The sequence below is a fragment of the Chiloscyllium punctatum genome, chromosome 44 (assembly GCF_047496795.1).
Source record: "Chiloscyllium punctatum isolate Juve2018m chromosome 44, sChiPun1.3, whole genome shotgun sequence".
NCBI classification, from domain to species: Eukaryota; Metazoa; Chordata; class Chondrichthyes; order Orectolobiformes; family Hemiscylliidae; genus Chiloscyllium; species Chiloscyllium punctatum.
Window position 1 is genome coordinate 58,969,994 of NC_092782.1, and position 23,272 is coordinate 58,993,265.

Sequence of the window (23,272 nt, forward strand, 5' to 3'; positions counted from 1 at the left end):
TCCCAAACAGCAGTATGGATGTTTCTAAACCCAAGGACTGCAGTGGCTCAAGGAGACACTTCATCATCATCTTCTCCAGGGCAATTAGGTAATAAAATCCACATATATTTCCAACTCAGGATGGTGATTGGCTAAAGGGGAACTTAGAGGGGAATGGTGTTCCCACATATCAGCCAGTGAAATCCACATTCCCTTCAACAAATAAAAAAAAGATAGCAATAATTACATCTACATCTGGCCAGGTATAATGTCTAGCACATTAGGGTGCTGTCTGCTCATTCCAAAACCTGGAGAAGAATTCTTCTCTCCACCCACACTGTGTGTGGCATCTGTAGGGTGGGTGAAGAGAATATAATATGAATATTGATCTTCTTGAGAATTATTACCATATGCAACACACTGAGCCCCACCCTGAATGAGATAATTGGATGGTGCTGATGGATAGACCAATGTTTCTCTTGAGTGCAAATTGCTAGAGTACTTTAAAGGGAAGATAAAGTCACCATAGCTCGTATGGACCATAAAGTTCCTTTCTTATTCGACAAATAGAAATGACTGGTGGCATCTTTAACACCTCAGGCAGGAGGACATGTTGAGAAGGGAAGTTTTTTGTAGTGACCTCAGGAATTGTATTCACACTGTTGGCTGTTTTCTGATGTAGAATAATGCCATGAGTTAAACCAAAGGCATTTTTTATTGATACTTTGAATGTTATTGATTGTAGTGTTAAAAATAATGTTGGGATATTGGTAAGTGTTCACTTATCACGCTGTATTAGCTTCTCTTTTGTTTAGCAGAGAAGGTCATTGTTTACTCTGTCATTTCAACGGAGATGTTCAGATGAATGGGTTAAGTATTCAACCATTGTTATCTCACTTTAGAATACTTTCTGTTCTGTATTCTTTATTATTTCCCTCGTGGGATTTGGGTGTCGCTGATTTGTTACCTGTCCTTAGTTGTTCTGAAGTTGGTGAGTTAAACCACCTTGTTGGGTTGCAGGTAGACCCATAATCTGTTAGACAGGGAATTCCAGCATTTTGACCCCGTGATAATGAAAGGACGGTGATATATTTCCAACTCAGGATGGTGAGTGGCTAAAGGGGAACTTAGAGGGGAATGGTGTTCCCACGTATCAGCTGCCCCTCTCCTGTAGTTTTCCTAGATGGTTGTTTCATGGGTTTGGATGGGGCTTGGTAAGTTTCTGCAGTGCATCTTGTTGAAGGTACACACTGCTGCTACCAAGCATCAGTGGTGGAGGGAGTGGCCAGTGTAGGTAAGATGTCAGTCAAGTGCACTGGATGCCATGGCTAGATTTTCTCTTGGTGAAGATAATCATTTCCCGGCATATGTGTATGCTGCGAAGGTTACTATTAATAGCAAGTATGCTGTTGGACTGGTCTGTCAGGTATTGAAAGATTAACATTCCCTGCTGCTTTGAGAAATTAGGGATGTTAGTCTTCCACCAGTGTGCAGTTTTCCAGAACTAAACCAGACTAATTTTGGGAGTTAGTGCTGGAAAAGCACAGCAGATCAGTCAGCATCTGAGGAGTAGGAGAATCAACATTTTGGGCATAAGCCCTTCATCAGGAATTCTGGCCGAAACATCAATTCTCCTGCTCCTCGGATGCTGCCTGACCTGCTGTGCTTTTCCAGCACTTCAGTCCTGACTCTGAGCTCCAGGATCTGCAGTCCTCACTTTCTCCTAATTTTGGGAGGCTCCTGGCAACAGCATTTTATCACACGGTGGGGATGGTCTCACACGTCACTGGGCTACCATAGTTTGACCCAACTGGTCAATTAAAGAACAGCATTGATTCGACTAGTGAATAATCCAGCTGAGGAAGGTGACTATCCCATAATTTGAATGAAAATAAAATGAGAAAGAGTTCATAGAATCCAAACAAAGTGCACTTACAAGAGTAAGTTATCACAAGTTTCCAATTGTACTGTTATCTCATTGGGAGGGACTCATCAAGAGTGTTACATATCTTCCAATAAAAATCAAGAGAAAATGTTGCAACTGATGCGATTCCTGGTTAACAGGAGGAGGACGTAAAATAATAAAAAGGGAGGGGCAATACCAATAAAATTGATTCTTTGGCTACAATCTCTTTAGGGGATTCAGTATTCTAATTGACAATGCTGCTATGAAATGCTCAATGGCATTTTCTTACATTTAAAAGGCTCCAAACAAACATAAGTCATTGTTATAAAATGGAAGTTGGTATGAATGAGCACCTATTCTTTAATGTGTAGTCTCTTGCTTGAGAACCACTTGCTGTTGTTGGCTGATTGTGTGCTTGCTGCCTCACTCTCTCTCTAATATATACGAATAACCTCAACAGAGAAAGGGCAGATCTTCATGCAGAAAAAGCCCACAATGTACCCTCCTTGGAACAGCACTTTTGACGCGCACATCAACAAAGGCCGAGTCATGCACATCCTTGTCAAGGGCAAAAGTGTTGAGCTGATCTCCGAAACTACAGTGGAGCTGAATTCCCTGGCAGAGAAATGTAAACGCAACCAAGGAAAAGCAGACATCTGGGTAAAACTTTCATACTTGATGTGTTAGTCGTTAATGCATATTCTAGTGGCAGTGGATCTGACATTCAGATGAGACTTTCAATCAAACTCCAAGCTATCTGTGTAGATGGATGTTAACATCTGGAAGGGAAAACAATGGGAATATGTTGATCAAATGCACGAATTGGTCAAATTGAATTGAGTCCTGTTTATTCATTGACAGTATTAAATTGGCAAGACCAGCATTTATTGCCAATCCCTAATTGCCCTTCAGAAGGTGATTTGGCTTCTTGAACTGCTGCGGTCCTTGGGGTGTAGGGACACTACAATACATTTACGGAGGGAGTTCCAGAATTTTGACCCAGCAACATTGAAGGAACAGTGATACATTTCCAAGTCAGGGTGGTGAGTGTCTCAGATGGGAACATGCATGTGGTATTGTTCCCATGTCTCTGTTGCCCTTGCCCTTTTGAGATGGTAAAGATTGAGCATCAGTGGAGGAGGGAGTGAATGTTGAAGGTGGTAAAGGGATTTTATCCTGGTTAGTGTCAAGCTTTTTGAGTGTTGTTGGAACTTCACCTATCCATGCAGGTTGAGAGTATTGAAACCAATCTAATTGCTTCCATCTGAAATTAGAACATTAAAACAGTTGTTGGAATACAGTGGGTCCAGTCGTGATTGAAGTCCAGAAAGCCATTATGTTCAAGCTCACAAGCAGATAGGAAGTAAGACTGAATAGAAATTCTAATCAACAAAGTTCCCATTGAATGCTTAACGCATTGGAGGAACGCTGATATATTGGAGTAGGTTGGGAATGGACAGGATTACAGACATTTAGAGGGAGCAAGGTGTTGATGTAGGGGGTAGTGTAATTTTTAAACGGTTAGCTGCCTTTTAGTCTTTTCTACCTCATAGTAAACACAAGCAGACACTCAACTGTTGCCGGACCTCCCCCACGTTTATATGAATGAAACAGTTGTAACAGCTTTCCTCGATAGTTGAGAGGCCGCCCTTAACCACAGTTGTACAACATCATCCATATAAGGGAAGAATGGGAAGCTCAAACACTGATTGGCCAAGTGAATGATAAAAGAATCCCAGGCACCAGAACCCAAATAAGGAAAACAGTGGGGAATCCGAGCACTCGTTGGTCAAGGCAGCAGTAGTAAACCCAGCCCACATATACATGTATATAATGTGTGGAGATTACTATGCTTGTGTGTGTGTACCTTTGGGAACAGCACCCGACTTTGCAAAGTTGAATGAAAAGTTTTGGACTGACTCCTCCGTGTCTTTGTTCCTGGGAAGGGAAATAAAAAGTGCCGTAGATGGGGCTGGACAGCCACTTATCTCGCACATTGAGAGACTTGAAAACAAGGATGAGAATTTTCAAATTGAGGCCTTGCCATAGTGGGAACTTATGTCAATTAGAGAGCACATGGATAATGGAGGAATGAGAGAAAAAGAGGAAGGTGTGCATAAAGAAGCTGAATTTGAATGGATTAAATTAGAATGATTTTTTTAAAAGTGCATTTAAATTGGGAATATAGGCTTTTATTGCTGTAGCTTGATATAATATAACTGTGTGTGGAAATCTGGATAACTTTCAAAAAGAAACCTTATTATCGAAGATTCCTTGAAAATTTTCAGTATCCATGTTCTTACAGTTTGTTGATTTGTGGTACAGAATGTAAATATATTTTTTATTTCATTCATTCATCAGCTATGACATTGGTAGCTAGGACATTATTTGTTACCCATCCCTCACTGTCTTTGAGAGGTTAGTGGTAAGCTCCCTTCTTGAACTGTCGCAGTCCCTCTGTTGAAGGGGGATGTGGGGAAGAATGTTTTTCTGCAGCAAGTGGTAATGATCTAGAACTCAGGGCCTATGAAGGAGGTAAAATTAGGACAATGTTTGCAAAAGGAATTGATAGGCACTTGAGAGGTCTAGACCTGCAGGAATTTGGGAATAGAATAGAGCAGTGTGAATGAATGGACGGGTGAACACAAGCCAGGATTGACTCAATGTGCTGAAGGCCATTTGTACCATTATGGCACTATAAGGCTCTGCATTTGTCCTTATTTGTCCATGAGATGTTGGCATCGTTTGTCCAGCTCTAGCCACCTTTAAGAAAGTGGTGGTGAGCCACCCTCTGAAATGTAACTGAGTGGCTTGCTGAGCTGTTTCAGAGGGCAGTTAACAGCCAATCGCATTGTCATTGACCTGGAGTCACATGGAGGCCAGACTGGAAGATTTCCTTTCCTAAAATGAGGTATGTGAACCCAACAACCCAGGAGTTTCATGTTTACTCTTATCACCAACCCTGCCTTTAGACCATAAGACGTGGGAGAGAAGTAGGCCAGTCAGCCCATCGAATCTGCTCTGCTATTCGGTGAGATTATGGCTGATCTGATAATCCTCAACTCCACTTTTCTGTATTTTCCCCATTAACCTTGATTCCCATGATGGTTAAAAACCTATCAATCTCAGCTTTGAATATACTTATTGACTGAGCCCTCTGTGGGAAAGCATTGCACAGATTCACCACCCACTGAGAGAAGAAAGTCCTCTTCATCTCTGTCTTAAATATGTCACCCTTTATTCCACCCCTTACTTTAAGCCACATGTATTTTAAGTAACGAATTTCAAACTCTCCAATAGAAGTGGTTGAACCCATTATTGAGATGGGCCTTCTGAGTAGCTATACAAACCCAAGTCCAGGATAAGTCCATTTTCCCTCCCTGTGCACCCAGAACCCCTCACCCATTGATTAGTCAATCACCCGTTCGTTTCCCCCCTCAACTGTGAGGCCTCAATGTGTACCTCCCTCCCTCCCTCCTTCTCACTGTGTCAGCCCTCCTACCGTACACTCCACGCCTCCCTTTCCACCTCTCAGTCTCACTAGCTGCACCCAGAATCATTCACATTAGATACAGCAGGGCCTCTGAGTGATCCTGAGCAAATATCCAGTCTGGACATTTCATTGAGCAATCTGTTGCTTTCAGTCAGGCTCTTAAAACGAGTGAGCAGCCGGGTCCGCCAAGGCGGGAGGAGGAGGGTGTGTAATTGTGGCAAAAATTATGGTTTTTAGACAGAAGTGGACCATGACTGGGACATACTGGTGTCACAGGTGTTTCCTGAGCAGCTTGATGTAAGTGTTCAATCCCGGATCTGACGCTGGTAGAAATGAGTCAGCTTGACTCTTGACAGTGAGAGCCGTGACACTCAAATAGAAAATCAGTCATGAGATAAAGAGTGTAATCTCAAAAAGCTGCATGCACCTGTGGCAAAATCCATGCCTTAGATTGCGAATGCAATGAATGAGGAGGAACAGCTCGAGGATAGGTCGATAGGGAAAAGAAAACTGAAATACAAAATGCCTCAAGCTGCTATCACCAGTTAAGATTCAGGTAGCTTTAGGTTAACCCTGGAATTTTTAAGAATGTGTCCTGGATTCCTACCAGGTGTAGATGGAGGCCATTCAGGCTATCATGACTGTTACAGGATTCATCATTATACCTAGAGTATATAAGTTATGGGAAGCCTGGAGAAAAATATAAAGAGAAGCTAAAGCTAAAGATTTTATTATGGCTTTAAGGGGGGAGGGAGGGAGTGTGCACTTTATCTGTCTATATATGTTTTTATGTCTGTGTTTTATCTCTATGTATATATATGTGCATGCATTTTGAGCTGTGTATGTTTTATGTGTCTGTATTTTGTCAGTGTGTATGTGTTTGTTAACTGTTTTTTTTGTGTGTGTCTATGTATGTGTGCTTTTGTGTGTGTTTTTCATGACAAGCGTGTGCTTTGGCATTTCCTCCTTGTTAAATTACTTATTCCTGAAATTAATACCTGGGCGTTTAAACTAGGGAAGAAAAACACACACAATGCTTTGTTTTAACACAACAGTCCATTTACTTATGTGTATCTCATTACCTACCCTGAAGCAGAACATATTCTAATGCAGCCTTTTTCAAACTTTGAGTTACCTTGGAGCTTTTAAGTGGTTTGACGTCATTATTTCATAAATTGTGTCTGTTTGTACATACAATGAGATTTGCTGCTTTAAATTGTTAAAAGAATAAATCCATTTCCATCTAATCAGAATAATTGTTCTCAGAGAAGATTTAGGTTCTTTAAGAGCTAGGAATGGATCTTTGTTCCGTCTCTCCATCCTCCCACACATAAATCTCTGCCATTCCAAAATCTTGAATAATATGTGAAAATCTCCTCATGGTTTGGTCCTTTTAATCATCTTTTCTTTCTTTCTCTCTGTTCTTTATTCTGTTTCTTTTCTGAAAACAGCTAGATTTAAAGCCCCAGGGCCGAATGCTAATGAATGTGAAGTACTTTCTTGAACAAAATGGTAAGTGATTTGGTTATATAATTTGTGATAATTATTTGAGGGCAGCTGTGACATTTTAAGATCATGGCCTGAGGCGATGGGAGATTTCACCGTTTGTTAACTTCAATCTAAATGTTATAGCTGCAGCTTTTATTATCATCTCAAATTTATGAAAACTCATGTTGGCTTTCAGGTCCGGTTTAACCTACCCCCGCTGGCCTTACAATTTCATTTTGATTCAGAGGGTGGCACGGTGGCTCAGTGCTTAGCACATCAGGGACCCAGGTTCAATTCCAATCTTGGGCAATTGTCTGACTGGAGTTTGCACATTCTCCCTGTGTCTGCGTGGGTTTCCTCTGATTGCTCCGGTTTCATCCCACAGTCCAAAGATGTGCAGGTTAGGTGGATTTGCCATGCTAAATTGCCCGTAGTGTTCAGGGACGTGTAGGTTAGGTGTGTTAGTCAGGGGAAATGTAGGGTAATGGGTTTGGGTGGGATACTCGTCGGAGGGTCGGTGTGGACTTGTTGGGCCGAAGGGCCTGTTCCCACACTGTAGGGATTCTAATTCTAATTCATTGAAAGCGTATTGACTGCCTTGCCCCTTTTTGAGTATTTATGATGGTTTTCCATTCCCTTGCCATATCACTCCTTTTGTTAATAAACTGGCAGTTGCTGCAGGTATGTCAGGATCGGTCTGTGGGCAGCAGGTTGATGTAAAGTGTAAATTTGATGGAGGTTGTTTGTAGCACCTTCAGGTTGTCATGGAGCCTTCACTTATCCTGTTGGATGGCAAATGTAAAAAATCACAGACAGTGAGATATATTCAAATACATCGCAAAAGAGGAGACAGTGTTTCCTTCAGCTGAAATCGATTTCCAAACAGCTTTGTACAAGCCAAGGACTGCATGGAAAACTGTGCCATGAGATAGCGAAACTAGTGGATGGATCTCCCTGTGAGGAGGCACACTGTCTTTCTTTGGCACCATTGGCTATTGGCTCAGGTCCTGAATTATGTACGTGAGACATCGAAAGCAAGTTCACTTCCTACACTCTGGCATATGGTGCTTTGGGAAATATCAGCGGCATGAGTCACATTCCCCTTTCTGTATCAGAAAACTCCCCCAGAGGAATTTCACAGCCAGTGAACCATCACGGTTAAATCCGACTGAAGCATTTTTCGACAAGATTTTGCCAGGGTGCCCAATGGAGAAAGGTCATAATCAACTCGAAGAGATTGAGGACTGAGATCCGAGTCAAAACGTGTGGTGCTGGAAAAGCAGTAAATCTCCTGCTGTTTAGATGCTGCCTGACTGGCTGTGCTTTTCCAGCATCACAATTTGATGCCAAATGAAGAAAGCTGTGCAGGACAAACTTGTCCATTCCTAGTTTCTTAGCCTCTTTCTCTTTTGAAGCATTCGCTTCTGCTAGTGCGTACAGTCAACTCGCATCTCCAGCTCCCCACAAGGTGGGTTGCTGCCTCCTAAAGGCAAGGATCTACCCGATGGTCAGGTGTGGTAAAGGCAAAGCACTGACTGGTCTGACTGCAACAGGCTCTCATGTTGAACAAAAGCTTACTGCATGCCCGAAACTAGTTACAGGTTACATCAGGGCATTTCAGAGACTCTGAGAAGGTTGTTCTGGAGAATGTTCTGTTGCAAAGTCCAAATGATCTCTTTAAGCACTCCTCAGCATCATCCTTTCAGAGACTTGCACAATAGCATTCAGAGAGAAACTTCACACGGTCGAAAGGCAGGAGCCAATTGCCCTCCAGCCTTGGGTGACTGTCCGTGTGGAGTTTGCACATTCTCCCCGTGTCTGTGTGGGTTTCCTCCAGGTGCTCCGGTTTCCTCCCACAGTCCAAAAATGTGCAGGTTAGGTGAATTGGCCATGTTATATTGCCCATAGTGTTCAGGGATGTGTAAGTTAGGTGCATTAGAGGTAAATGTAGAGTAACAGGGCAGGGGAATGGGTCTGAGTGGGTTACTCTTCAGAGGGTTGGTGTGGACTTGTTGGGCTGAAGGGCCTGTTTCCATATTGTAAGGATTCCATGATTCTATAATTCTAATTGACTGTATACCACTGTGCCACCATCTCTTGTGAGACAGGATATACTCAGGCATGGTGATAGTGGGGTCTACGAGGAATGATTCCATCAATATGCCTATCTCAATCTAGTCCTTCATCCGTCTGTGGAACAACTCAATTTCAATTTTGGCATTAGCCCCCAGGAACTTGAACAGGGCTGGGCTGCTGTTGGTGTTGGAGATTTCTTGGTGGACATCTGGTGGTCTGTCCAGTTTCAATTCTTTTTTAAGCTCTGTAGCAGGTTGATAGAGTCAGTAGCTTACTAGGTCATTTCAGAATCCACCACTCTGCTGTGCAAACCAGTTGAGGACATGTGTGAACCAGATGGGCTTTTATGACAATTGACAATGGTTAGATGAGCTCTTAATTTCAGATCTTAGTCCCATCTGCCATAGTGGGATTCATTCCCATGTCCCCAGATCATTAGCCTGGGCCTCTGGATTATGAGTTGCGTGCCAATGCCACCACACTGTCGGCACCCAATATTGGTATTCCTGAGGCAGTGGGTCTGTCTGTAGCTGGCTCCCTACAGATCCTACAAAGCAGGAGGTAAAAGGATGCCCTTTCAGATACCAGCTGACCTGCAGTGCTTTCTTTGACACTAAGGCCACATGTGGACATGGGGCTTGGTCCATTGCCAGCTGCTTTCAAGGCAACCCTGCCTCAGGAAAGGGGCCTTAAACCAGGGTTTCGGCCTCTTGAATATACACACAAACACACACACACACACACACAAACACACACACACCTGTTTGACGCCTGGACCTCTCTATTGGAGCATCTTCTAATATGGAAGATGATATATTTCCAGCACAGATTAGGTACAAAAGTGTGCCTGATATATTGGATATCTAGGCGTAGATTCTATTTCTGTAAAAACTGAAACAACTGAGGATGCTATGAATCAGAAACGAAAACAAAGGTTTCTGGAAAAGCTTAGCAAGTCTGGCAGCATCTGTGAAGAGAAATCAGAGTTAAGGTTTCGGGTCCAGTGACTCTTCCTCTACGTCTGTAAGATTGGTGCAGCGGCAACAAATTTGTTTCTTAAACGACTCAATCATTTAGGCCTCCAATGTCAAAACCAGTGACCTCTCACATCTGTTAAGTCCAAGGGCCCCATCACCCTCACGATGGCAATTAGGAAATGGGCAATAAAAAGGTGGTCCCGCCAACAACACAGACATCCCATAAACTAATAATTGAAAAGAACTCCTGTAGCAGTGTCACATTCCACATTCACGAAAGCCCTTGCATCAAGTGCTGCATTCAATTCTTACTAGTTCAGTTCCGACTGTAAGATACCACCCTATTGTCTGGAATCCGCCAACAAGAGGAGTGAATGTCTACCTGAATAAAATGGAATTGTACAGTCAGGAAGGTCACAGGTTCAATTGCTAATTCCCAAACTACAAGAAACAGAACTGAAATCCTAAAGGGAATCAGATAGGCTGTGTAACCATTTTTCTTTTGTATTTGTTTTTGGGTTTCTTTGCAAAGTGACACTTGAAGTGACATTGACCTGGTATTGCTGTTCCCCTAAACAAGGATATGCAACAAGTGTAGGAAATTGGGATTAGCGCAATTTTGGAGGTAGATATGTCAGTGCTGACTTGATGGGCCAAAGGGCCTTTTCTGTGCCTTTTCATTCTATAATGTGTTAATGTCCTCACACCTAGTCCTGAAGAAAGAGATATGAACTGAATGTAATGGTGACAGTGATCAGTTGGCACTTCTGTGAGGTTGGAGTCAGTCAGAGAGGCCCACACTGTCCATTGGAGCGGGTCAAAACCAAAGAACAAAGAAAATTTACAGCCCAGGAACAGGCCCTTCGGCCCTCCAAGCCTGAGCCAATCCAAATCCACTGTCTAAATCTGTTGCCCAATTCCTAAGTATCTGTATCCCTCTGCTCCCCACCTACTCATGCATCTGTCCAGATGCATCTTAAATGAATCTACCGTGCCTGCCTCTACCACCTCTGCTGGTAACGCATTCCAGACACCCACCACCCTCTGTGAGAAGTACTTGCCGTATGTATCCCCCTTAAACTTTTCACCTCTCACCTTGAAAGCTTGACCTCTCATTATTGAATCCTTTACCCTGGAAAAAAGCTTATCTCTATCTACCCTGTCTATACCCTTCATGAATTTGTAAATCTCAATCAGGTCCCTCCTCAATCTCCTTTTTTCGAATGAAAACAATGCTAACCTACTTAACCTCTCTTCATAACCAGCACCTTCCATACCAGGCAATATCCTTATAAACCTTCTCTGCACCCACGCCAAAGCATCCACATCCTTTTGGTAATGTGGCGCCCAGAACTGTACACAGTAGTCTAAATGCAGCCAAACCAATGTCTTGTACAATTTTAACATGACCTGCCTGCTCTTATACTCAATACCCCGTCCAATGAAGGCAAGCATACTATATGCCTTCTTGACCACTCGATCCACCTGTGCAGCAACCTTCTGGGTACAATGGACCTGCACTTCCAGATCTCTCTGCTCACCAACTTTTCCCAAGACTTTTCCGTTCATTGTATAATTCACTCTAGAATTAGACTTCTCAAAATGCATCACCTCACATTTGCCTAGATTGAACTCCATCTGCCACTTTTCCACCCAACTCTCCAGTCTATCTATATCCTCCTGTATTCTCTGACAGTCCCTTATGCTTTCTGCTACTCTACCAATCTTGGTGTCATCTGCAAACTTGCTGATCATACCAACAGTGCCCTCTTCCAGATCATTTATGTATATTACAAACAACAGTGGCCCCAATACTGACCCCTGTGGAACACCATGGGTCACCTTTCTCCATTTCAAGAAACTCCCTCCAACCACTACTCTCTGTCTCCTGTTGCTCAACCAATTCTTTATCCACCTAGCTAGTACACCCTGCACACCATGTGACTTCTCTTTCTCCAGTAGTTTATCATGGGGACCCTTATCAAAGGCCTTACAAAAGTCCATGTAAATGACATCTATAGTCCTTCCTTCATCTATCAACTTGGTCACTTCCTCAAAGAACTCTATTAAGTTGGTAAGGCACGATCTCCCCTGCACAAAACCATGTTGCCTATCACTGATAAGCCAATTCTTTTCCAAATATAAATAAATTTTATTTCTCCATACCTTCTCCACCAACTTTCCCACCACCGACGTCAGGCTCACTGGTCTGTAGTTACCTGGAATATCCCTATTACCCTTCTTGTACAGGGGGACAACATGAACAACCCTCCAGTCCTCCGGCACCTCACCTGTATTTAAGGATGTTACAAAGATATCTGTCAGGGCCCCAGCTATTTCCTCTCTAGCCTCCCTCAGCAACCTGGGATAGATTCCATCCAGTCCTAGGGATTTGTCCACCTTAATAACCTCTAGCCCATCCAACACATCTTCCCTACTTATGTCAACGTGATCCAGACTAATCAACCTTCTATCTCTAATCTCAACATTCACCATGTCCCTCTCCTCAGTGAACACTGATACAAAGAAACCCAAATAGTTTTTGTGACTGGGCCTTGATTGTCTTTCTCTAGCAAGTTGCCCATGCTTTTGAATATGACTCGCTGATTGAAAAGAGCGGAAGATCCTGTGCTGCCTGTAAAAAGAATAATGATACCATCTCGGTACTTTAGAGAGAATGCTGCCACCCAATCCTCCATCATCCTTCCAGGACTTTTTGCGGTTGGTGCTGAAGGATCAGTCTCAGCAGAAGAGGTTCTGAGCTCAGGAAACAAAGTACATTTTATCACATCTTGGTAACTATCTACAGATTAGATTATACAGATGTGTAACATGAGGAATAGACAACATGACTATTTTCAGCTAAAACTACTCTGAACTCCTTAAGACAGCCCAAGCACTCCCCATAGTATGTGTTCTATTTCAGAGTAGGCAACGTTTCAGCTTGGCTCTGAGATTAGCCCTTTCATATCCATTGTCTTTTACACTATGTAGTTACGTTTGTCCATGTGCCCTGCATAAAGTCAATTTCAAGCCATTTTGGCAACTTTTAAATAGAATTACATTGAATACAGGGCATGGAAACAGATCACTTGCCGTAACCAGTCCATATCAGCATTTAGATTTGTAGAATAAAATCATAGAATCCCTACAGTGCGGAAGTAGGCCATACAGCTCATCGAATCCACAGCAACCCTCTGAAGAGCATCCCAACAAGACTAACACTCTGACCTTAACACCACTCCCATGGCTAACTCACCCAGCCTGGACACTATGGGTAATTTAGCACGGCCAATCCACCCTAACCTGCACATCTTTGGACTGTGGGAGGAAACCAGAGCACCCAGAGGAAACCAACGCTGACACTGAGAGAACGTATACACACAGACAGTCACCTAGGGGTGGAATCGAACCAGATGCTGTAAGGCAGCAGTGCTAATCACTGAGCCACCGTCCTGACCACTCAAACTTCCTCACACCCCAATCATTCTGACGCTCTCTCGCTTTCTCCCTCTGTCCCTCTCTCTCGCTCTTTCTCCATGGATTCTGCCTGACCTGCTGACTATTTCCAGTCTTTTCCATTTTTATTCCTTACAACTACCTTCTCCTATGTCTGGCAGTGTACCTCTCTATTCCCTTCTCTCTCATGTGCTTAACCACCTTGAAGTCACCAATACTTTTACCTTCTGCATCACGCACTGGCTCCTTCAGATTGGATAGTGATGGAAGAAGCATTACGTACATCCCATCCAAGGGTCAAGGGTCATTATTCACATCCCTGTGATCACAATCAAATAAGAGACATTTTGTTTGCTGGCAGATGTGTGGGTCACCAATTAGAAGGTCTTCACCTAAAATGGCAACATCTGGGTAATGGTTGACACATAAAACATGGGAAATAGGAGCATGTGTAATAACTCCAGGGAGGCCTGTGTCCTGTCACCAACTAATTACACATGGAGAGCCCTTGTCACTGCTCCAGCTCCCTCTGAGCCAGCTCTCAGAGTGAGCAGAACCTCTGACACTCCTGTTTCTTTTTACATTTTATTAAACAGTACAAAATACAGTTAACAATAAACAGAAAGCAGCAGTTCACAAAATCCCACAATGTACAGGGGAAAGGGCAGCCGAGCCAAACCCCAAACCCAGTTTTCAGGGAGTTGAGGACAAACCTCAAGTCCCACTTGCATTCATCACAAATATAACAGTGGACACTCCTGTTTCTGTCAGCCAGGGCTCCCTGATTGGAACAGGTTAACAGCCCCAATCAAGAAACTCCTATTCTATGACTGATTTCGTTATAATCAACATCAGGAGTTAGGCCATTCAGCCTGTGAAACATTCTCTGCCATTCAGTGTGACCATGGCTAATGATCCAACTCATTACCCTGTCCCTACTTCCTCCCCATAACCTTTGCTTCCTTTAGCCCTAAAAACCATATCTAATTCCTTCTTTAAAACATTCAATGCTTTAGCCTCAATGGCTTTCTGTGGCAGAGAATTCCACATGCTCCCCCTCTCGGAGTGAGGAATGAAACATGACAGTACAGTCACTACTTTAACTGCCCTATAACTCTGGGTGGCACGGTGGCACAGTGGTTAGCACTGCTGCCTCACAGCGCCAGAGACCCGGGTTCAATTCCTGCCTCAGGCAACTGACTGTGTGGAGTTTGCACGTTCTCCCCGTGTCTGTGTGGGTTTCCTCCGGTTTCCTCCCATAGTCTAAAGATGTGCAGATCAGGTGAATTGGCCATGCTAAATTGCACGTAGTGTTAGGTTAGGGGTATGGGTGGGTTGCGCTTTGGCGGGGTGGTGTGGACTTGTTGGGCCGAAGGGTCTGTTTCCACACTGTAAGTAATCTAATCTAATCTGTTCCCATTCTGGGAAAACCTATTGAAAAGAACACAGTGATGTTTGGTTGTGAATGTGCCTGCTGACATGCAGGAGTTCCATTTAAAGAGCACAAAGTGATTCAGACCGGAATCTGTCATTCACAAGTTCATTGGTTTTTCTTTTCCCCTTCTGGCCACCAGGTGAAAGGATCTGAAAATTAGCCAAAGGTAACAGAGATAATTTTAATCCCTGGCACAATGTGTGTTTTACGTGACCTGGGAATATATGGGCCCCATTGTTAGTGTCTGATTGGTGACTGATTGTGTTCCATTCCCATTCTTTACCCAGGTGATCTATCATAGAGTCACACAACAGGGAAACAGACCCTTCGGTCCAACCAGTCCCTGCTGACCAGACATCCCAAACTAAACTAGTCTCACTTGCCTGTGCTTGCCCCATGTCCCTCCAAACATTTCTTATTCATGTACTTATTTAAATGTCTTAAACGTTGTAACTATACCTGCATCCACTACTTTCTCTGGCAATTCATTCCATACATGAACCACACTCTGGGGGGGGGCCAAAAATTGCTGCTCATATCTTTTTTTTTATCTTTCTCCTCTCGCCTTAAAAATACGTCCCTGGTCTTGAAATCCCCTACCCTAGAGGTCTACAGCAGTGCAAGGAACTCTTCATCCAATGTCAGAGTCACGGAGCCATTTTCCAATGGTCCACCAGCAGGTTGGCAGAACTGTAGCCAAGGTTGGCTGTAGCCAAGGGAGCTAACATCTTGGCATCACTTACCCAAAATCGGAATGTATAGAATTGCCAAAGATCAAAATGTCTTAATAATGAAAAACAAAAGGAGAGAGTGTCTCCCAGCTCTATGTGAGCAACGTTCTGCATTACAGAGCATTCAACTTAACAGACTGACAAATCACAGCTTACGAGCAAGCAGAGATTTAGGTCAAGCGCGATGAATAACTCAGCAAGCTGCCATTGTTTATCTGAAGTCACAAGGCTCTTTATAATGCAGATAAGGAGTTTAATGCTGGAGGTTCAGGAATTTAGCTGACTGGCGAGACGCGATGGCAAACGTTCTGCCAAGTGAGCCGAGTAACGGCTGGTCAGCTCAGGGGGGACACCGTTCAAAGCTCTGGAGCTACAGCTGTGCAACTTCCTGTGAACGAGAGAAAGCCCACAGGCCAAAAGAGTGTGGCACCGTCACTAAAGTGGTCAAAACTCACACAAATCCCCAGAATGACAGGGCACTCTAAAAATGTGGCTGTCCCGTTGTGCCTAAAATTGGCAGAACAATAAGCAAGTAATCAGCTGGTGGAAGCAGGTGATTGTGACTCTGATGAAGAATTCATGCTGCAAAATAGGGTTTTTCCATGGGCTCATTGCTACAATGGAATGCCCCGAAATACCCAGTTGTGAAAAAAATAGCCATGAAGTCAGCACGTGCAGCTGCTATCTTTGCATAGGACTGTACCGCACAGGTTGCTGAGTTTTCTGCTGAGTTCTTTCCTCAATTGTTGTAACATGAGTACCTCAGTGTGCCTCACTGCATCTCCCTTCAGACTCAGCTCTGACAAACCCGTGCCTACGCAGACCCCTGTGCTGATTCAGTCACCGTTTCACCATCTATTTCAGCTGCAAGGGGCTGGATTTCACAGCCACGGATGATGGGATGGACTCTCTACCTTTGCCAACGTAAGGTAGAGTGTGTGGGTGATGAGCAGGCCATGTGACATCACACGCCAGTTGTCCAAGACCACAGAAGATAAGCAGGTACAGGAATTAACGCTGCCCCCACCTGCCATTTTGGAATCACGAGTCTTTTTCCCCAGGCAGTCCCTGGGCACAGAGGAAAGACCCTCATAAACTCCTGTGGGTGCTGAGGTAGACCCCCCTACAGGTGGGGCCCTTGGTGTTGGGTTTGGCTGGATGTGATGGAGTCTGTTCACAACACAGTCATTGAGTCATATAGCATGGAAGTAGACCCTTTGGTCCAACCAAGAACATAATCCCAAACTAAACCAGTCAGTCCCATTGCCTGCTCCTGGCCCATATCCCTCCAAACCTTTCCTATTCATGTACTTCTCCAAATGTGTTTTAAATGTAATTTCACCCACATCTACCACTTCCTCAGGAAGTTCATTCCACACGCAAACCACCCTCGGTGTGAAAGATTTGCCCATTGTGTCTTCTTTAAAATCTTTCTCCTCTCACCTTAAAAATCTGTCTCCTAGCCTTGAAATCCCCCATTCTACAGAAAAGACAACGACCATTAACCCAATCTATACCCCTCATTATTTTATCAAATTCTATTTGGTTGCCTCTCAACCTCCAGTGAAAAATGTCACAGCCTAACCAGCCAAATCGTTATAACTCAGACATTCTATTCCCAGCCACATCCTGGTAAATCTCTTCTGAACCCTCTCCATCCTTCCTGTAACTGGGTGATCAGGAGAGGCTTCACCAATTATTTTGTTGCTCATCCCATTATTTTGGCTGTTGGAAATGGCCAAGTCTGGGAGTGTTTGGTGCCCGTTCTGACGTGGTGACAATGAGAAAGTGTGGAGAGTAACAGCAGATTCTGCAGGTGAAGATGGCAGTGTCTGGATGGATTTTCTTTTTTTAACATACTCCAAAGGTTTTCTTTGAGGTTTCGATAAAAAAGAGGTCACAGTGGGGGGAGCAGAGAAGGTTGTGATGGTACAGCTGGCCTTTAAATTGGTAAAGGTGACCAATTTCTTCTCACCCTTCTGACACATGGCATCCAGGCCTAAGCTCCTGATTGGGCACTGAAAGGGTCTGGGCGAAGTGGGGCAATCAGCCATGATCCCAACGCAGCCCCTCATTGGCTGTCAGAGCCTTGACTGTCTGAGCTAAGATGGCAGATAGGAGGAAGGGAACCGTTCAGTTTCTGCTCCTCCTCCCCTTGCCCCATCGAAAACCATAAAATCCAGCTCAGGTCGACACACGCATTTATCTCTGAGCTTTTTGTTGTTACCCACTTTCAGCTTTTTCTTTGATGTTTTTAGCCTCCTTTTCTCTGTAGCTTTTGAAGTCAGAATCTGCCCTTCCTCTGCCTGATCTTGTTTCTCAGTCTCACTCTGTTCACACGTTCTGTTACTGTCACCCAATATTTCTCACTGTTTCCTCCCTTCTTACAGAAAAATGTTCTCTTCTATATCTCCTAAAACTTGTGTCTTCAATAAGGGCACTCCTCCCATCCAGCGTCACCACAAACCCCACCGTTTAGCTTACTATTTGAAGTTGAAAGGGTCCAAGTGGTGATCTATGGGAGCTGTTAATGAAAGAGGCCATTCATTGCACTGAAGAAAACATCTTCCTTTTTACAATGTCACAGCTCGTCTGACGAAAAAATAACTGAAAGCTGTCTTAGCTTTTCAAACAATTTTAGACATACCAACCCTGCTACACTGGGTACACATTTGATCAGGACGGCTGGATATTCTGCCATTTTAGAAATTTGTAAACAAGAATCCAGCATGAAAAAAATTGTAAATGAATTGCACTCCAGGAAATAACAGTGAAATTTAAGAAAGACATTTTTCATTCACTTGTGGGATGTGGGTGTTACTGGCTGGCCCAGCATTTACTGCCTGTCCCTAGTTGCCCCTTGAGAAGGTGGGGGTGAGCTGCCTTCTTGACCCGCTGCAGTCTATGTGCTGCAGGCTGACCCACAATGCCCTGAGGGAGGGAATTCCAGGATTTTGAGCCAGCGACACTGAAGGAATGGCGATATATTTCAAGTCAGGATGGTAAGTGGCTTGGAGGGGAACTTGCAGGGGGTGGTGTTCCCATGTATCTGCTGCCCTTGTCCTTCTAGATGGAAGTGGTTGTGGGTTTGCAAGGTGCTGTCTGAGGATCTTTGGTGAATTTCTCCAATGCCCAACAAATCAGAATCAGTAAATTGTGTGGTGCTAATTAAAAGTGGTATATCACACACAGCTTCTTTATCTGTTTGTTTCTTATGGAATGATTAACATTGCACCACAGCCTGTCCCTGGTGTGGGACATCCACTGTTTGATGCACTAGTAATCAATGACAGATTTAATGTGATTGAAAAAGAGCAGATGACAACGTGAGGAAAGCCTCTCAGTACAATGAGTCTTTACGATTTGGGAAGCATTACTTGTTGGGTTGATGGTTCATAGGATAATGACCAAAACAAATAGCAGGGATATGAGTAAAGAGAGCAGGTGTGGGACTGATTGGATTGCTCTTTGAAAGGTCCCAGCATGGAATGGATGGGCTGAATGCCCTCATCTGCATGATACTATTCCATAAGGCTAAGCAGCATTGACCTAGTTAGAGGTGCACTGGGAGATTTCTCCATCCTTTAAGCTGGTAAGATGTATGCTGTTGGCTTAATGAGTTTCAGCAGTTGGCCAATGCTCACCCCAAGGTGCCAAAATTGATCGCTCTCAGCAACTTACTTCTAGACTTGCTGAATCTCTACATGTCTCAATGAATGTGCATAAGTGGAAAACTGATTTTCATCAAATCCTCAGTGGCTCTGAGTACCATGGAATTTGATTTCTGAGTGTATCAGACATTGTGTTGACCACTGAACTTGCTAAAAAATTGAAGTAGTTACAAATTGGTGCATAACCCATGAAAACCGTAGAAATGTTACAGGGCAGAAAGAGGCCATTTGGCCTATCATGTCTGTGCAAGCTGAATAAACTAGTCACCCATTCCATTCCCATCTTTCAGCCCCTGGTCCATAGCTTTTCCGGTTTCAGGACTTCGGGTGCAGATCCATGTTCCTTTTCAATGAGTTGAGAGTCTAAACCTCAACCTGTAAATTGGCCAGTGAGTTTGAGACACCCACCACCCTCTGGCTTTGCTTCATATTCTTTCTAACCCTTTATCGATCACCTTAAACCTGTATCCCTTGGTAATTGAATCCTCTGCAAGGGGGAGACAGGTTTTCCCTGTCCACTCTGTGCGAACCCCTCACTGTTTTGTATACTTCAATGAAGTCAGCACTCAGCCTCTTCTGATCTAAGCAGACCAGCTCCAGCCTCTCCAGGTTTTGTGGGTCTTCTGTTGCTTTATCATTTAGAATTGGGTGGGTACTTTCTGTCAAGAGGCCAAAACCATTGTTTTCTGCTGTTGACACTGAAGGAAAGTAGGTCAATGCTCTTTCAGCCGGTCCAGAGAGGGAGGTGTGATTATTGCAGCTACAAGTAATGACTAACCCTGAGCTTTTACTTTCCACCAGAAAACAAAGCAACTGCTGAAGGTGAAACAGAAGGTTTGTTTGCATTGCACCAGAGAAGAGGAGCCATCAAGCAGGCCAAAGTTCACAATGTCAAAAACCACGAATTTATAGCGACATTCTTCCCACAGCCCACCTTTTGCTCTGTCTGCCATGAATTTGTTTGGTACTTACCTTTTATCTTATCCCTCTCATATTCATCTTGTAATTTATCTTACCTTCTTCGGGGTTTGTGATAAGATGGTTTAGATTGCTCCATCTTTTATTCAGCACTCCATGGGAATTTCAATTCAAGACAGTAATGCAGAGTGATTTTAGCGCCAGCCATTTATCCATTCTGGTCCCCATGTCACATAGCAACAGCAAATCGCAATACAAATGTGTCAGCAAAATAGCAGGAGAGACAATTTGGTCAAAGCCCATATATGGAATGCAGACAGTATTAAATTTTGCTGAATTCAAGGCATTAAACTCACACAAAGCATTTGTCCCCCAAATCTTTTGATGCGATTGTTAGATTGGTTCTCTGGGAGCTTTACATTGTTCACGTGAAGAGGTAAGAATGTTGCATTCAAGAATATTCCTGCATTTGGCATTTCTAGCCAAGTTAACTTTGTCAGAAAAAGATGTTTTACTCATTCAGGGCTTCACAAGGGACTGGGCTAACACTGATTGGCCATCCTTAGTTGCCCTTGAGAAGGTGATGGTGAGCTACCTTCTTAGAAACATAGAAAACAGGAGCAGGCTTAGGCCATTCAGCCCTTCAAGCCTGCTACATCATTCAATGTGATCATGGCCAATTGTTCAGCGCTGTTAATGTTCCCACTTTCTCCCTATATCCTTTAATCCCTTTCACCCTAAGAACGTATCTATCTGATGCTTGAAAGCATTCAATATTTTGGCCTCAACTACTTTCTGTGGCATAGAATTCTCTTGGCTTACCCCTCTCTGGGTCAAGAGATTTCTCCTCAGATCAGTCCCAAATGGCCTGTCCCATCAACTTAGACTGTGGCCCCTGGTTCTGGACTCTGAGAACATTTTTCCTGCAATTATTCTGTCCAATCCTGTTAGTGAGTATACCTGTTTGCTAATTGACCTAGCCTCACTTCACATGTCAGTCTTGCCTTGCCAGGAGTGGGCCTGGTACTGCTGCAGTCCACTTGCTCTAGATAGACCCACAATGCTGTTGGGGAGGGAGTTCCAACATTTTGACCCAGCAACCCTGAAGGAATGGCGAAATATTTCCAAGTCAGGATGGTGAGTGGCTCAGAGAGGAAATTGAAGGTGGTGGTGTTCCCATGTATCTGCTGCCCTGGTCCTTTGAGATGAAAGTGGTTGTGGGTTTGGAAGGCTCTTTCGAGGGCTCTTCTGTGAAATTCTGCAGTACATCTTGTAGGTGGTACACACTGCAGCTACTGAGCGTTGATGGTGGAGGGAGAGGTGGTGCCAATCAAGTAGACTGTTTTGTCCTGGACGGTGTCTTGAATTTTGTTGAATTGGACTCCTTTGTTCCTGTTCTTCTTTGCGCCACTTGGTGCATGTCATAGCTCGACATTTCCATCGATATGTATCCTGTGATAAATTTTCCAGAATTCGATGAAGCTCAAGTTCCTGCCCTATTTGTACTGGACAGTGAAACAGGAAGCAGAGAAACCATTCCTGTACGTTGTCTGGAGGCCCACAGTTTGAGTGTGCCAATAGCCAGGACTCCCTCTAGAAAGTGGAATGTAATTAGTTAACTGAGTGTTCGATGCCCAAGTTAGGACCCCATGTCAATCTCAGTGAACCAATGGGTGGGTGAGTGTCTTGTGTACCTTGCCATTGGTCAGTGATCCCTGGTGTGAAGTACAATGGCAAGAATGAATATTCAGATAGCCCACTCTTGGGCCTAGGTGTTTTTATTTTGTCCTTCTAGCCTCCACAGACCAACACTTGACCTGGTTTGTTGTGTGGTTTTAAGGTACACCGAAGAGTTTGGATTGAGGACAGACACTCATTGAGGAGAAGGCGGCAAGATCAAGAACTGTCGTTATTTTCACCTCTTGTCAAACTCTGTTCGTTGCACATTAGCACTATACAAAACCATCCATGGCAATCTGAAATATACCAGGCCTGAAGTCCATAAGACATAGGAGCAGAAATTAGGCCATTCAGCCCATCAAGTCTGTTCCACCCTTCAATCATGGCTGATAAGTTTTCTCAACCCCATTCTCCTGCTTTCTCCCCATAACCCTTGATCCCCTTTACAATCAAGAACCTATCTGTCTCCGTTACATTGTTAAGAGACTCCGAGCTATGTGTGTTTCCCTCTTCAAATCTATATCAAAGCCAGTTAGCTCCACCTACACTGTGCTATTTATACCATGTGGGAAGCAGCTCTATGACATCATTGCATGTTTACTCCAGGGTCCTTAAGCCCTAACACGGCTCTGGCCAATTGTGGGCCCTGGTGGGAATCCTTCTCCAGTGAAGACACCCAATTCTTGACCAGTTAAATCCAAGTAGTTACCCCACTTCAACTTGGGAGGCCCTGAGCCTTAGTTTTTGTCAGCTTGTGCCTAGCCCCAATGGAAATGGATAAGGGCGTTTCTCCCTTTGAGAAACATGTGAGCATTCCACACCAGGCAAGCAAGAATACCTTGACCTGAATAAAAGTGAAATACTTTGGATGCCGGTGATTTGAAATAAAAGCAGAAAATGCTGGAGAAACTCAGCAGGTCTGGCAGCATAGAACATAGAACAATACAGCATAGAACAGGCCCTTCGGCCCACGATGTTGTGCCAAACATTTGTCCTAGCTGAAGCACCAATCCATGTACCTATCCAATTGCCGCTTAAAGGTCACCAATGATTCTGACTCTGTCACTCCCACAGGCAGCGCATTCCATGCCTCCACCACTCTCTGGGTAAAGAACCTACCCCTGACATCCCCCCTATACCTTCCACCCTTCACCTTAAATTTAGGTCCCCTTGTAACACTCTGTTGTACCCGGGGAAAAGGTCTCTGTCTGCTCTATCTATTCCCCTGATCATCTTATAAACCTCTATCAAGTCACCCCTCATCCTTTGCCGTTCCAATGAGAAAAGGCCTAGCACTCTCAACCTATCCTCGTATGACCTATTCTCCATTCCAGGCAACATCCTGGTAAATCTCCTCTGCACCCTCTCCAAAGCGTCCACATCTTTCCTAAAGTGAGGCGACCAGAACTGCACACAGTACTCCAAATGTGGCCTAACCAAGGTCCTGTACAGCTGCAAC

General features: G+C 44.0%; 1 protein-coding gene across 5 annotated transcripts in view; it reads left to right on the forward strand.

The window, feature by feature from the left end:
* The window catches only part of prkcq (protein kinase C, theta), a 228,246-nt gene that overhangs the window by 130,968 nt on the left and 74,006 nt on the right, over nt 1-23,272 (forward strand). For 2 of the 5 annotated variants that reach the window (XM_072563006.1, XM_072563007.1), the window contains exons 3-5: nt 2,346-2,545; nt 6,830-6,890; nt 20,017-20,179. In XM_072563006.1, the coding sequence (XP_072419107.1) occupies nt 2,346-2,545; nt 6,830-6,890; nt 20,017-20,179 (424 nt within the window). Of the gene's footprint in view, nt 1-2,345; nt 2,546-3,443; nt 3,996-4,230; nt 4,797-6,829; nt 6,891-20,016; nt 20,180-23,272 lie in introns of those variants that run through there. The other 3 variants (XM_072563008.1, XM_072563009.1, XM_072563010.1) reach the window with 3 other exon arrangements.